Raw genomic sequence first — 14,689 nt, 5'->3', positions numbered from 1 at the left:
TGAGTGAGTTTAGCAGCAGTTTCCCCAGGCCCAGGTTGAGTCTAGAGATGGCTGCAGCCCTGGCCAACTCAGCCAAGCTGCTCCCAAACCCTGACCCTCAGAAGTATTGTGAGATAATAAATGTTTGTATTTTAAGCTGCTAAATTTTAGAGTGATTTGTTATACAACAACAGGTAATAAATACAAATATACCCTAGGGTACACTTTGGAATAACCTGTCACACAGCAATAAGTAACTAATACAATTCTGCCCTGAGCAACTACCATGTGGAATCAAATATCAAAAAGTACCAGGAATCAAAAAGCCCACTTGAATATAGAAACTACCTCTTGTAAAAGTCTGCTAAGTGACTTGAGACACTGCATTGCAGACTGCAAAATGCCAGATAAATGTGTGGTAGATTATTATTCTGAATGATCTGCAGCCAGGCAGTGAGGCCTCTTTAAGGGAAAAAAAAAAAAAAAAAAAGGTTTGCTCAGCATGAATTTTTTTTTTTTTTTTTGAGACAGGGTCTTGCTCCGTCATCCAGGCTGGAGTGCAGTGGTGCAATTATAGCTCGCTGCAGCCTCGACCTCCTGAGCTCAAGCAATCCTCCTGCCTCAGCCTCCCAAGTAGCTAGGATTACAGGGGCATGCCACCTCACCCAGCTAATTTATTTTTATTTTTTATTTTTATTTTTTAGAGATGAGGTCTCGTCATGTTGCTCAGGCTGGTCTTGAACTCCTGGCCTCAAGTAATACTTCTGCCTTGGCCTCCCAAAGTGCTGGGATTATAGGCATGAGCCACCATTCCTGGCCTTGGCATGGACGTTTGACTCAAAAATTAACATTATGTAAGTAACCTATGTGACTTTGTAAGTGAATAAAACTCGGCAATTGTGAGTTAATAAAAATGGATTTTTGAGCTGATTTTTTTCTTTCATTAGCAAACAGTAAGTACTATATCTACTATTATAAACACATATTTAATTCAGATGCAACTGAGGGATTCACTCAGTTTCCGTCACTTCCCAGAAGCTTATGCCAAATTATGTACAAATGAAGTAACATTTTCCATTTGAGAGTCCCCATTAATATCTGCAAGTGCCATAAATAAAGGCAAATATTTCTGAAACAGATACGTTAAAAATATCTTACCATGACTGCAGAGGGCTTTTGCGCTGACCTTCAGACATCAATGTATGGATGTCAAGTTTACAGTGCCCTCCAATTTCACCACTCTGGAAAAAGTCCTCCTTAAATCTGGTGTATAACAAAACATTAAGTTGAGTTCAGAAAATTTCTTCATGACCCAAGCACGTGGGTTGTAACTAAAGTGGATTACCAATTTCCAAACTCAATTTTTTAAAAGAATTTAACTACTTATAATAGAAAATTTCAAGTGTATATGAAAGTAACAGAATCATATCAGGACCCTAATGTATCCACAACCCAACTTTGCAATGCGATTAACTCGTGGCCTGTCTGAGTCATCCATCCCCCACCCATTCCCCAACCCCTCTGCCATATCATCAAAAACAAATTCAAGATATATCCCTTCAGCGAGGCTTGGTGGCTCACACCTATAGTCCTAGCACTTTGGGAGGCTGAGGTGAGAGGATCACCTGAACTCAGGAGTTTGAGACTGGCCTGGGCAACGCTGGAAGACCCCATCTCTTCAAAAATTAAAAAATTAGCCAAGCCTGGTGGTGCATTTCTGTATCCCAGCTACTTGAGAGGCTCAAGTGGGAGGATCACTTGGGTTTGGGAGGTCACAGCTGCAGTGAGCCATGATTACACCACTGCACTCCAGCCTGGGCAACAGAGCAAGACTCCGTCTCAAAAAAAAAAAAAAATCCCTGGATCTAAAAATATTTCAGAATTTATACTAGATGTTAACATTAACCACTGAAGTACCTGTCATGACTTCTCTTGATGTTTCTTAAATCAAGGTAGAGATTGGTTGCTCTGCAGTATTGAAGATAACGGGTACACACCAGACTTGAGTCACTCTGAAGGTTGAGCAAAAGAAAAGAATGACTCTGAGTATTAACACAGCAAAGACTCACCCAGACTTGCTAGACATGTTGACAACATGGATACCCTCACGTTCAAACCACACAACGTGATAAGGAAAGCTCTCCAAAGACTGTATCTGCTGAAGGATATTTTCTCCTTCCCAGCAGACCCTGGCCAAGCATACTTTTGCCAGTTTCCCACTTTTAAGTTACCATGGAGAACTCCCAAACGATCTGTCACATCTAATTTTAAAGCCAAGAGTTGTATATGTGGCTCAGTTCAGTCCCCTTTAAAAGAAAAAAAAAGCACCCAGAACCAGTACTACTACCCCCACAGCTATATGAAAAAGCAGCTTCCAAAAGCCAAAAGAAACAAGGAAAAATGCACACGTAAGAGACATTAAAAGCGGGGAGGGAAGTTTGCCAGTTTTAATAAGAGGTACTTTCTGCAAACCATAAAGCTTGTGGGAGCCTCTGTCTCAACAGCAACATGAGGGCAACATTTTCTAAATAATTGAAGAAAGGAGTTGAAGAGTCAGCTACCAGAGCCTGATTCTATTTCAACCAATATGGGTTATGCTGAGAACTTCAAAAATTTTTATCTGCTCTGGGTTTTATTTATAGATTTAAATGCCATTTTAATTGTTTTTCCCAAAACTCCCAATGAATACAAAGCCTTAATCTTGACCTGCATGGTGTTTTGGAGTCTGTAGTTGGTAAAAGATTGCAATGGACTGAATGTCTGTGTCTCTGCCAAATTCATATGTTGAAATTCTAACCCCCAATGTGATGATATTGTTTAGAAGCTACCCAGTCTATGGTATTTTGTTATAACAGCCCAAACAACTAAGACAAGGATCATACTCTGCTAGCACAAAGCAAATCAAGGTAAATCTTAGTCAAAAGAACATTCTACAAGCCACCTTGAAAGAGCAGTGCAAGATAGGGGTTGTCATTATTCTCTTGCCCTTTCCATGTGAACAGCTAGACTTGAGCCAAATGTACAAGACAGAACAGAACTCCGTTAAAGACACCCTGCAGCTGTGCACTTTAATGGCATGCCTCACATCCTCAGGCCTCATTCACCTTGCTAGAATGCTCAAAGCTCTATTACGTGACACCCTCCAATAGCTCCATAAAGCACATACTCAGTTTTTGAATGTGAGTAAATTAAAAAAATTTTTTTAGTTCTCCAGTGTGGTTGGAGATCGGAGACCCCTGAGATGTCAGAGACTCAGGGTTCAGGATCATTGAACAGTGTACCTTAATCGCAAGTGCTTACAACTTCATCAACCTTTAAAAAATAATGCTGAGCCCTTTGCTGGGAACCAGGCCCTGCTGCACTGAGCATTTTTATCTGCAGAACCTCATTTCTTCCTTACCATATGCTACATAATGGGCATGGCTTTAAGGGAGAGGAAATTGAAACAAGGAAAGCCTAAATACCTTGTCTAAGACTCAGGATCTGAATTGTAGTTGAGAGCCTGCTCTTGTATTTACAACCCCAAACCACCTCTTGACAACGTGTTTATCTGATCCACTGAGGTAGGATATGGTATGGTTGAAAGTAAACTGGAAAAAAATCTGCATTTTAATCCTAGATGTATAATTAATTCTAAAAGGTAGCTGTGCAGTCTTGGAGAAGCTGCTTAACTCCTCTGAGGACCCTGTTTTCCATACTGATAAAGTGGCATCAGTAGTATCTGCTATAATGCTTATGAGCATCAAACCAGAAAACACACAGAAAAGCTTTCTGCAAACTGTAAAGCTCTGGGCAAATATAGAGCAGTATGGTGGTGTTATATCATCTGTCCCAAACTATCTGAAAATGAATTTGTAAAGATGCAATTTATGAATTTCTCTTCTTTAGCACATGTTTGGGGGAAAGATTCTAAACCTGAAAATATTTCGACTGTCTTAAAATATGACTATCTGATAAATGTGGGATAAGGAGGACAGGGTTTCCAAAGAAAAGAAAACAACCTATTTGGGGAAGTTACATAAAATTCTACGCCAATAACTAAGTGAGAGTGAGGAATTCCTTTCACAGTGCCGTCTATCTTGTTTTTACATTACAAGCTAAATGATAAATATTAAAAATCAATAATCAATAAGTAATAAAAATAAAATAGCTTAGTTGGGCACAGTGGCTCATGCCTGTAATCCCAGCACTTTGGGAGGCTGAGGTGGGTGGATCCCTTGAGGTCAGGAGTTCGAGATCAGCCTGGCAACATGGCGAAACCCCATCTTTACTAAAAATATAAAAATTAGCCGGGAGGGGTGGCACACGCCTGTAATCCCAGCTACTCAGGAGGCTGAAGCAGGAGAATTCCTTGAACCTGGGAGGCAGAGGTTGCAGTGAGCTGGGATCGCGCCACTGCACTCCAGCCAGGGCAACAGACAGAAACTCCGTCTCAAAAATAAATAAAATTAAATAAACAAGTTTATTTAGTAAGGAGCAAAATACCCACCGTTTCCTTAGGCTGACAGAGCACATGCATCTCCTCCAGCCTCTCTCTGGCATATCCAAAGTCAGCTTGTTTCCAAAATATGTCTTCAGCTGACTCAAGAGTGTCCGTCCTATTTGCAAATAAAAATAGTCTGTGTTTTTTTCTTTTTACTTTTTTTGGACCTTGAATTTTCATTCTAAAGGTTAAAATGCTAGAGGTTCCTTATTACTTTAATTTTGTTACAGTATAATATCATAGTTTCTCCAAAACTACACCTCACTACATGAAGTTACGAAACTAAGTTATTCACAGAATTATTCCTTTATCATAAAATATGTAACAGACATGCATGAAGTTATCACCTGAAACTGAAGACGATGCATTCTTAATTACTATATTTTCTTTACCTCATTAACATTGCATGTATTGGAAGCACTAATTATACTTAATTCTCCCAGGAAGAATCAAGAGGAAACCATCCATTTATCTTCTTAGTATACACTGGGGGAAAAAATTGTCTATGGTCCTGGCTGTTTCTCCCTCTGGCAGAGGAAATGACAGATATTCCTATCCCAGTGTGAAATAGTCAAGTTGAATTCATGACTGTGTTAAGCAAATTAATATCTAAATGAATTACTATCTAAAAGCAAAAGAATCTAGCTGGAAATTAGGGCATCAACATACACTGTATAGAAAGAGGAAGACTTGAAGAGGGTATTCCATATGGAAACTTACCATCCCATGTCGACATAGCTGCAAACTGGGTAACCAAACCTGAACTCTGGTTTGCAGGATTTCTCATAACCCCAGCAGTACTTTAGCTTTTCTAGGTGTTTCTAGAACATAAAACTTACATTGATTTCCCTTCTTCTGACATTTAGAGAAGACTCTTAGATTTTTCCATTAAGAAAACAAACCATTATAGAGCATTCACATTTACATTTATAATATGTATTCTTATAACAATAAATTTAAAACTTACAGTTAATTCTAAAAAGAGCAGTCTCAAGGTTCTTAACAATCCTCCTTACTCATCACCCCCACCATACCGGTCCCCTAACCAAAAGTCTGGGCTTTACCTAGACGCTCAAAGACCACTTGAATTTGAATTTCTTGAGGTAACTTAAGAAGCCACCTTTCTCTGTGAGCAAGCGGATTCTAAAATCAGTCCCTAAAAGACATATAAACTGCAATTTGTGCTACCAAAGGAATCACAGCTAAAGTGAATCAATCAGCAACTTCACTTAGCAATCAAGATCAGCAGAGACCCCACAACACATGGACAACTCTGCCACCCTTGGGAACCACCCAGCTGGCCAAGGAGCTCAGAATGCTCTTCTGCAAGGCCCCAGGAGCAATGCTGGTCTGATTCCCAAGTCTGCTTTTCCATATGCTTCCTGTGCCGGCACCATGGGAAAGGAAGTGTCTCACAATGCTCAGCTTTGATCTCTGGGGCCCTGTGAGATGTCTTAATGGGCTCCTATGTGAGGCCTTTCCAACTCCTCTGAAACAGAAAGAAAGCCACAGTAACAGGCTTAATTATGTGGAGACAGAGGCTGAGGTGTCATTACTGAAATTAAGTGCTAAGCGATCCTCTTATGTGCCGTTTAAGAAAGAAGAGGTGTGAAATTCTTTAGTTACTTTTAACAAGATGTTCTTTCCTGCACAAAATCTAATTGCTTCTTTACAGAGTTTACAAATAGTATTGGCTACTTATTTGTTTTAGAAGTGATTTAGATTTTAAATTTCTCTCTTATGAATGGGACATAATTTTAAGCAGTTTAGCCTCTTAGAAGTATTATATGAAATTGAAACAATGATTAACTTATACAGTGACAACCGAAAATTAGAATTCTGCCTTCAGTTTCAGGTTATAAAGCAGAACCTGTAAGCCAGCTGAAATTGCATCCTCATAAAAATAAGGAGAGAAGAAATAATACCTACCTTATACGGACAAAGACAGTCTTTCTTACAGACAGTGGCAATATGCCTATTGTTGTGCAAAAAGAAGGGAATGTGCTCCTCTGGCAACCGGATGCTGGCATAGTTATACAGAGGTTCGCCTGGAATGCTGTGAGTATTAGGAGGAGCTTCATTCTGACCACTCAGTGAGACTTCATGAAGTAAGACTCCAAAGACAAACAACATTAACATAGCAACCTGCAAACCTAGAGATCAAAATGAAGACAACTTTGTTAACAAATTTCCTTTAAAAGCCAAAACAACAACAACAACAACAACAAACAAAGGGTCAAGGGCTAAGTATAATTACAAAGCACTTTGCTATCCCACTGAATAATGTTCCTTTATTCAATTTTTTTTGAGCACTTGCTTGGTGCCAGTCACCACGTTAGCAAATGGGTATACAGAGGTGAACAAAACAAGAGCGAGCCTTGCTCTCATGGTGTCTTTAAACCTAGTACAACTGTCATAAACAAGCAATTCAATAAACAACTTCAGCTGATGACTGGGCCTGTGACTCAAACCAACTAGGGGCCAGCAAACTTTTCCTGTAAAGGAGAAGCAGTAAATCTTTTTGGCTTTGCCAGACATAAGATCTCTGTGGCAACTACACAACAATGCCTCTGTCCAAAAAAGTAGCCATGGTCTATTATAAAAGAATGGATGAGGCTGTGTTCCAATAAAACTTTTTAACTTACAACAATTATGGAAGGGCTTGATAGGATCCAGTTTAGTGATTTTAGTGATACCTGAAATAAAATAAAGTAATATGATAGACAACATAGCATGGTGGTTAAGAACCTAAACATTTAAAGCTTAACCACCTGGATTTGAATCGCAAATGTGCAGCTTCCCAGCTGTAAGACCTTGAACAAGTTACTTAACCTTTCTGCACCTAAGCTTTCCCATCTGTAAAATGGAAATAATAATAAACCTTCATCACAGAGCTGTCGTGAGTTAAATGAGTTAGTTATTGGTAAAGTGTTTAGAAAACTATCTGGCACACACTAAATGCTATGGAAGTGTTTAGTAAATAAATGTTTAAAGCCATGTGGGGCAGAGAAGGGGCCTAAATAACATTTAAACTGAGATCTGAATGATGAGGAGGGAAAAAGTATCCGTGACAGAGCAAAGGGAGTGGGATGGCTCTGAGCAAGTGTGTGTCTGCTGAATAAAAAATTATAATCACAATCAATGTATGAGCACAGACAATCTTCCAGGAGCGCTTCTGTACTCAGGATACAGCAATGACGGTGCAGTCATGAACTAAACTCATTGCCCTTGTGAAGCTTACATGCTAGTAGGTATAACAATCAGCTATAATAGCTAAGACTTAGAAACTCCAGGACATTAAGCACTCTGCCTCAAAGACTGTGCCCTTAAGCTCTCCCGTCATGCCTTTACATTGTGAACAGCGATAATGGTCACAAACCTCACTGCACTTCTAACTCACCCAATAAGTGTTAAATCTTTTGGACCAGATTTCTCCTATATATCCCAGACAATGATCCTGCCATTCTCAGGTCACTTTAGTGGGATCTTTGTTCTTTTTTTTTTTTAAGTGCTCTTTCCACTGGATGACAGAGTCTTAATACACATTGGATGTTCATCAGCTAGGACTGCTGTTTCTTGGGTCATACCAGAAAACCCAACTTTCGAAATCAGTCTTGATTATGGGCTATGAAGATAGAGCTTTTAGAAACAGACTGCAGGCCTGTAATAGTAGCACTTTGGGAGGCTGAGACTGGCAGATTGCTTGAGTCCCTGACTTCGAGACCAGCCTGCGCAACGTGATGAAACCCAGTCTCTGCTAAGAATACAAAAAATCAGCTGTAGTCCCAGCTGAAGTGAGAGGATCACTTTAGCCTGGGAAGTCAAGGCTGCAGTGAGTCGTAATCTTGCCACCACACTCCAGCCTGGGCAATGCGAGGGAGACTGTCTCAAAAAAAAAAAAAAGAAAGAAAGAAAGAAGAAAAGGAAATTGACTGCTACGTTCCATCAAACCTCAAGTTCAAAGGCCATGGAATTCTAAGTGAACAGTGGGGACACCAAAAAGAAATCCTTTTTCCCCCATTTTCCCCTCCTGGAGTAGTTAAGTATTGTGGTTTTTCACTTTGGCGGCCCTCAAGAGTATGGTGTTATCTGCTGTAAATCTGATCTGAATTATAATAACATTTTCACTTGGAGCTTTTATCCAAGAATGAGTTGACAGCAGTTTTATAAAAATTTAAAAACACACATTAATAGTAACAATGACTACTTGTAATAAAAATATATACCTCTTGAATCTTCAGAACCACTCAGAAGCTTCTGTGATGTTTCAGGTCTCTAAAACCTGTCAGAAATGAAACATATTACCTTAAGAGGATGCTAAAGTAAACCTGATCATTCAGGTGATGTTGTGAATTAAAGGAAATATTAAGAGAGAAAATAATGTAACGGGATAACCCTCAGCCAGAAGGCCTGGCCGGTGGTGCGCTTTCTTTTCCTTAATGAATACCACACTGCTATACGCGAGTTCACAGGCACCACCCCCAACACAGCAACTCGGACCAGATTCCAATGGGGAACAGGAGGAGGAGGCCCACTTTCTACAGGAATCCACTGGAACTGGCCAACAGGATACTTAATGGATCAAACATTCCCAGAAGCAAACAACTTTCCCATTCTCACAGCAGTAATCCCGCTGGCTGAATCACAGGGCTACCCACCTATAGTGGCGAGCCTGAAGGTTCCCAGGCCTTCCTATTTTTTGACTCGTCCTTCCCGGTAATAAAGTCATTGTTATGACCAAGCCCTGACCTTTGGTTATCCAAGTCCATTGTCCTCCAGTGAGCTCTGGCCATCACTAAACTCACCGATCAGTGGAGAAGTAACGCTTAGGCGATGGAAAAAATCTAAAGACGCAGATCAGAAAGCTGGCGTCTGGCGAGGGCATGTACCCACTTGCATAAGGCGGCTGGGGGAGGCTGCTGGGCCTGGCACAAAGCCTTCCTGGTGTCGGTCCTCCTGCAAGGCCCGCCGGGATGGGTGGCTGCACTCCTCCAGCACAGGGACGCTTTAGTGGCCAGGCTACTTTTCCTTCAGCTCAAAGCAGCTGGAATCACTCCACTCCAGAAACCCTTGATTCGATTTCCACAGGCCTAATGAGGAAGGAAAAAAGGGAAACATCTGAAAGATGATGGATAGGAGGCAAAACCTGGGGTTGACACAGCGGGCCAAATGGGGCAATGTCGCAGAGCGAGAGAGCTTGGAAAAGTTTAAAGAAGGCAGTGGGCAAATGGAAAGTTCAACACGTGAGACTCCGAATGACTCCTCAATGGCTGGCCCCTACTTGTACCAAAAAGTCTCTCGGCGGGTGCCAGGCAGGGCTCAGGAAGTGCTCGACTGCCGCTTGAACGTCAGTCCCGGCAGAGCCCAGCTGTTCGCTTGAACGTCAGTCCCGGCCAAGGGCTGAGGGGTCAATGGCGAGCGCCCCGCCGCGGCTGAAACGCCGCGCCGCGCTGGGGTTCTGGACCCGGGGCGCCGGCAGGGACTGCTTCGGGGGCGGAGATCTCCCGGGGCCGCCCGCCACCGTGCACCGCGGCGCCCCGGGTCCCCAGCGCGCCTGGGAGGGGTCCCGGGGAGCGGCTCCGCCCCGGCTGGAAACCTGGTCAACGCGGCTAGGGCCCGGGGCCCGCCTGCGCTCCGGGCGCTGGGAAGGGGCCGGGCGCCCGGGGCCGGGGAGGGCCAGGATCGGCTTCCGACGCCCGCCTCCCGCCCCGCAGGGAATGGGAAGGCGCGGGCGGAGTGCGTGCGTAGGCTACAGCCCTCCGGGAAGCCGCGCCGGGAGCGGGCACCACCCGGGGCAAGAGCGGCGCAGAGCGCTGCCGCGGCGGGAAGGAGAGCGGGGGAAGGCTCCGCAGATTGCGGGGGAGTCCCACCTGGAGCCGGGGCAGCCGTGACTACCCAGGAGGAGGCGGAGGAGACGGCGGCTGTTCCAGAGGAGGGAGTCGTCATAACCGGCTACTGCCGCTCACCGGAAACCTTGGGCGCGGGAGCTGGGCCAGGGGGCGCCAAGGAGCAGCTGGGACACCTTGGCCAGCCGGCGCCGTGGGCGGGCTCGGGTCCCGCAGAGGCAGGACCGGGGCTACACCCGGGAGGGCCAGGGCGCGGGGCCCAACGCGCGGAGCGGCTTCAGCCCGGCGAGCGGCCTCGACCCGGCGAGCGCAGCAGGGAGGGGCTCAGAGTCGAGGAACCATCTGCCCTTCCTGGCGTTCTCCCGCGAAGGTTCGCGCTAGTCCGCCAGTTCCCTCACCAGGGCCGGAAAGACCGGCGGCACGTGCCGGAGCCGGGCGCCCATCTCCATCGCAGCAGCCCGTGCCTCCTTGAGCGAGAGCGTTAAAGCGCTCATAGGATATTAGGACGGGGTGGGTAGAAAACCTCATTCTTCGTGTCTTCTGCCTTGCACTGAGGCGGATTTTCACTTTTGTCTTATTTCAGGCAGAAGTTGCCGCCCTAACTTCCAAATTTGGGGACTGAACATCGTTCACCAAATACACTTTGTGATGGTGAGGATACTTTGGAGTCCACACACATTTTAAAAGCAGTATAGTTTTACCTATCTGTAAACTCATCAAGTTCAAATGCTACTCTGTGGAGTTTAATTTTTATGGTTTTGTTAATTTACTTTATTACTGCTTATAATTATTTGAACTCCCATCCCCCATTGTCTTTTCCTCTAAGCTCCCCCAGGCTTAGTATTCCATCTACAGCACAGTAGAGTTGATCATTAGTGACTAAAGTTGAACTGATTATATGAAGGTGATGCCTTCAAAATAAACATGCTCAAATGCATCACGTCACCAGAAGTTAAATAATATGATCATGAGGAAACAAGTTTGTTTCCAACGGCTTACGTGATTTTTACGCAATTTTTAAAAGTAATGTTGTTTAAGAATTGTTACAAGTTCCATTAGTGCCCTGCCAAATTAGGAATCTTATCTGGAATTTTTTTCAAATAATAACAGCAAAAACATATGTGGTGTTTAACATGTGCCAAACATTGTTCTAAAGCACTTTACAGTATTAATTTATTTATTCTTTTTATAAAAAAGATTCTGCTTCTGAGGGAACTGTCAGAGGCATGTGAATGAGAGCAACTCCATCTTAAATAGGAGCTGAGTAAAATGAGGCTGAAACCTACTGGGCTGCATTCCCAGACCGTTAAGGCATTCTAAGTCACAGGATGAGATAGGAGGTCATCCTGCACAAGATACAGGTCATAAAGACCTTGTTGATAAAACAGGTTGCAGTAAATAAGCCGGCTAAATCCCACCAAAACCAAGAAGGCCATGAAAGAGACCTCTAGTAGTCCTTACTACTATACTCCCATCAGCGCCATGGCAGTTTACGAATGCCATGGCAATGTCAGGAGGTTACCCTATATGGTCTTAAAAGGGGAGGCACGAATAATCCACCTGTTTAGCATATCATCAAGAAATAACCATAAAAGTGGGCAACCAGCAGCCCTCAGGGCTGCTTTGTCTATGGAGTAGCCATTGTTTTATTCCTTTATTTTTTTTTTTCCTTTACTTTCTTAATAAACTTGCTTTCACTTTGCTCTGAATTCTTTCTTGCTCGAGATCCAAGAACCCTCTCTTGGGGTCTGGATTGGGACCCCTTTCCTATAACAGAATTACTGCTCTATTATTTTATACTTTGCATACTTCACCATCCCACACTAATGACAGTAATTTTTTAAAGTGCTTCCTCAAGCCAGGTATTGTGGCTCATGCCAGTAGTCCCAGCTACTCAGGAGGATCGCTTGAGCCCAGTGAGGTTGAGGCTGCAGTGAGCCATGATTGAGACACTGCACTCTAGCCTGGGCCACAGTGAGACCCTGTCTCACAAAAAAAAAAAAAAAAAAAAAAAAGCTTCCTCAGCCTACTTGCTACCATCCTATTTTTGTCACATACAAAAAGGTTCAAATCAGTATGACATGTGCATGGTACTATTTTATTATTTTTTTTGTAGAAACAGGTTCTTGCTATGTTCCCAGCACTTGTTTCCAACTCCTGGCCTCAAGTGATCTTCCAGCCTCGGCCTCCTGAAGTGCTGGGATTACAGGTGTGAGCCACCACGCCTGGCTATGTGGTGCTATTTTAAACAGCTACACATTGAATGGTCATTCAGACTTACAGGAAACCATATATGATAAACTTGAACATGAGATTGAGTCTCTCTTACTGCAATAGCCATTCTCAAATAGAATTTCTCTCCAAAATATCAATGTTAGAATTTAAATTTTCTTTGAGGTGACATAAAATTCAAATGTCTACCGATAGAAGGCTGGTTGAATAAACTATGGTTTATCCATACAGTGTAAAACTATGCATGCATAAAAAGGAATTGAGAAATATCTCTGTACACTACAGGATATTGAGTGGCAAAAGGATATGTAATATGTAAATACCATTTTTCTGAGAGGAATATGTATGTATACATGTGTATACACATATATATTTACTATTATTTTACAAGTAGATTAACATTTAAAATGACTATATGGGCAAGGAGGGAAGAGGAGGGGTATAAGGAACAAAGAAGACATGACTTTGTGTTTTGGTTTTTGTTTGTGTGTGTGTGTGTGTGTGTGTGTGTGTGTGTGTGAGTGACAGAGTCTCACTCTTTTGCCCAGGCTGGAGTACAATGGTGCAATCTTGGCTCCCTGCAACCTCCATCTCCTGGGTTCAAGCAATTCTTCTCCCTCAGACTCCTGAGTAACTGCGATTACAGGCATGCACCACCACGCCTGACAAATATTTGTATTTTTAGTAGAGACGGGGTTTCACCATATTGGCCAGGCTGGTCTCAAACTCCTGACCTCAAGTGATCCGCCCACCTCAGCCTCCCAAACTGCTTGGATTACAGGCGGGAGCCACCACACCCGGCGTGAAGACATGACTTTGGAGTCATGTAAATATGTTACATTATAAAGCAAAATTCTGTTTTTAAAAAGCAATCCTTGAAAGTAAAATGAAACTAAATGAACCTAAATGTATTTCCAATTGTGGCATATCACCCAGAGGAGCTATCCCAAGTGACTTTAAAACTTAATTTGTATATACTTAGTGGGATGTATTCTCAGGACTAAAGTACAAAAAAACTCTTGTAGACTGCATTCCGAAACCAAATTGTTGGTGGCAGTATTGGTATTGTGGGATACACCAAGTTGAAGTAATTATGATGGTACCTTTGAAGCTGAAATTTTTGACATGAGATAGAAGTATGAAAGCTTAATCAGGCTATATAAACATCCTGTAGTTCTGAATTTCAATTGGAGGCCTCATTATGATTAACAGTATGGTTAATCTTTAAAAACACATCTCTCCTACGTGCTCCATTGAAAAGGCCTAGAGACAAGCTATCCAGTAGGAAGAAGCACCCCCTTGGGCTCACACTGTGATCGCTACAAACTATTTCCCATTAAAAGAAACACTGACTCCATAGAACAATGGATGATCTTGGTTCTGGAGCAGGAAATGTACAAGATAAGCCTGCAACATCTTACATCAGGAAGCAGCAAAGCAATCAAAAGGCTATTAGTGTCATATCAAAAGGACTCAGGAACCACCTTGAAAACCTTCCTACTGGCCAAAGATAGGATGATTTAAAACATAAAGGTAACTGTAATTGGATGAAGGACAGATACATTTAAATAATTATATCAGACACGACCAATCAACCAAACATGCAAGCCAAAAAGGTATCACTGTTCATTTTTAATGATAGAAGGAAACCAACTCTTATTCTGAAAACTGGTAAACAAAGGGAAAGAATCAGGAATATTTATACTGTCTTTCCTATATGAATTATGATGCAAGTAACAAAATAACTGAGGTAAATTTTTTTATGGAAACATTCCAACTACTAAATGAAAAAGAAATGACAATATCACTCCACAAGCTCTGTGAACTAATAGATTTAAGAAGTGATCATCAATGATTTCTTTATCACAACTGAGAAACCATCAGGAATTATCTGTCTCCTGCTGGAAGAATACACTTCCACCTAATGAAGTATTTTTGTTGAAAAATAATTGCCTTTAGATTTAAACACAGGAGGCAGAACACACTAACAAAAGGTAAGAAATCAACATCCAGATGGAGGGAAACTCTATAGGACAAATGACCTAGTTTTTTCTACAAATAAGAAACTTCATCGAAATTGCAAGAATTAAGAAAAAGAGAGACAGAGATGGAAGAATGCATGGCTTAAAAAATCTGAGACAAATCCAAC

The 14,689-nt window shown here is 42.4% G+C and overlaps 1 protein-coding gene across 9 annotated transcripts in view; it reads right to left on the bottom strand.

Moving 5' to 3' along the window:
* EOGT (EGF domain specific O-linked N-acetylglucosamine transferase) overlaps window positions 1-10,860 on the bottom strand; it is a 38,734-nt gene extending 27,874 nt beyond the window's left edge. The window contains exons 1-8 of one of the 9 annotated variants that reach the window (XM_024244534.3): window positions 10,333-10,860; window positions 9,268-9,552; window positions 8,689-8,744; window positions 6,392-6,615; window positions 5,183-5,283; window positions 4,469-4,577; window positions 1,897-1,991; window positions 1,138-1,242 (exon numbers count right to left, since the gene is read on the bottom strand). In XM_024244534.3, the coding sequence (XP_024100302.1) occupies window positions 1,138-1,242; window positions 1,897-1,991; window positions 4,469-4,577; window positions 5,183-5,283; window positions 6,392-6,601 (620 nt within the window). In that variant the 5' untranslated portion in view covers window positions 6,602-6,615; window positions 8,689-8,744; window positions 9,268-9,552; window positions 10,333-10,860. Of the gene's footprint in view, window positions 1-1,137; window positions 1,243-1,896; window positions 1,992-4,468; window positions 4,578-5,182; window positions 5,284-6,391; window positions 6,616-8,688; window positions 8,745-9,120; window positions 9,553-9,749; window positions 10,010-10,332 lie in introns of those variants that run through there. The other 8 variants (XM_024244533.3, XM_024244537.3, XM_024244536.3 and 5 more) reach the window with 8 other exon arrangements.
* Window positions 10,861-14,689: the final 3,829 nt, after the last annotated feature.

The sequence above is a fragment of the Pongo abelii genome, chromosome 2, assembly GCF_028885655.2.
Source record: "Pongo abelii isolate AG06213 chromosome 2, NHGRI_mPonAbe1-v2.0_pri, whole genome shotgun sequence".
Taxonomy (NCBI): Eukaryota; Metazoa; Chordata; class Mammalia; order Primates; family Hominidae; genus Pongo; species Pongo abelii.
This window is presented reverse-complemented; position numbering and strand designations above follow the sequence as displayed.